Source organism: Contarinia nasturtii, unplaced genomic scaffold, assembly GCF_009176525.2.
Source record: "Contarinia nasturtii isolate CC-2019 unplaced genomic scaffold, AAFC_CNas_1.1 Cnas_scaffold_6580, whole genome shotgun sequence".
Lineage (NCBI taxonomy): Eukaryota > Metazoa > Arthropoda > Insecta > Diptera > Cecidomyiidae > Contarinia > Contarinia nasturtii.
Window position 1 is genome coordinate 1980 of NW_022203834.1, and position 1491 is coordinate 3470.

At 31.7% G+C, this 1491-nt stretch overlaps 1 protein-coding gene across 1 annotated transcript; it reads right to left on the reverse strand.

The window, feature by feature from the left end:
• Positions 1–514: 514 nt before the first annotated feature.
• LOC116351910 (mannuronan C5-epimerase AlgE5-like) lies at positions 515–1416 on the reverse strand (the record flags this gene model as incomplete). The annotated part of the gene is made up of 1 exon (XM_031784071.1): positions 515–1416. A coding segment is annotated over one exon (902 nt), but the record flags the coding sequence as incomplete, so codon positions are not given.
• Positions 1417–1491: the final 75 nt, after the last annotated feature.

The following is a 1491-nucleotide window of genomic DNA, read 5'->3' on the forward strand; positions in this document are numbered from 1 at the left end:
ATTTTATTAAACAGTTTCCAAAACACAGTATTTACAGCGACGCCTTTAATAAAAAATAGTATTAATTTTCACTTAAAAGCTTATTTTCCATATTAAACACAAATAAATCACACTTATTTGCATTAAACTTATTTTACATCACATTATAAAAACAAAATTGAGGGAAAATAACAAAAAACAAACTAATTGTTACGATATGTAAAACAAAATTTATTATTATATTTCAATAACTTTAATTCAAATATTCTTATTAGCATTAATAAATTTAAATTAAAATTAATAAAATTAAAATATACAGAACATTCTTTATAATAAATATCTTAATACCCTAGTAAAGTATTTTTAACAAATAAAAAATTAAATCACAAAAAAATCAATAACAAATAAAAGTAAAAATAAACCAATTTAAAAATTAAAATAATTTACCAAACAGTAAAAACCCATGCCTATGACATGGGTTTTATATAAGGGGAATTTCAAAAAATCAACCTCGTTTATTATATAAAATATTTTTTTATGCCATATTTAGTAATAACTGATGATTATCTAACAATGCTTGTAAACTAACATCAACATTCTTCAATGTTAATAATAGAGTGTCACTATAACTTCCTCCACTACCATCTCGATCTAGAAGAATTTTTATATCAGTACCAGTATCCACAACAGATAAGAATTGATCTACCGTTGTCAAATCTTCACTGCCATTAAAACCAATCAACAAACTACTTACATCAATCTTGTCAGCATTTAATCCGACTTCAAAATCTGTCCAAGTGTCTGAATCATTACCCCCAGTTGCATTATTTGATAATAGATTGAAGATAACGGTATCAGAACCTGCACCTGCAGTATAAGTATCATTACCCGCTTTACCATCTAGAACGTTACTACCACTATTTCCTAGTAGCGTATTTGCAAGATCGTTACCTGTTCCATTGATAGCTGAAGTGCCACTCAAAATCAGATTTTCAACATTCGTGTTTAATGTATAACTTACACTTGAATAAACTCGGTCAGTTCCTTCACCAGCAAGCTCTGTTACCACATCACCTACATGATCAACAAAGTAGGTATCGTTACCGAGTCCACCAACTAAAGTATCTGCTCCAGCACCACCATCTAGAGTATCATCACCCAAACCACCGATGAGAGTGTTACTACCAGAGTTTCCTAGCAAATTATTTGCAAGATCATTACCCGTACCATTAATGTTGCCAGTACCAAATAAGATCAGATTTTCGATATTTGCAGCCAAAGTATAATTTACACTTGCAAAGACTCGGTCAGTACCTTCATTAGCCAACTCAGTAATGACATCACCAACGTTGTCAACGAAGTAAGTATCATTTCCTAAACCACCAATGAGAGTATCTGCTCCCGCACCACCATCCAAGCTGTCATTTCCGAGACCACCTGTCAGTATATTACGACCAGCATTACCCAAGAGCGCATTTGCTAAATCATTACCTGTGCCGTTAAGATTAGCTG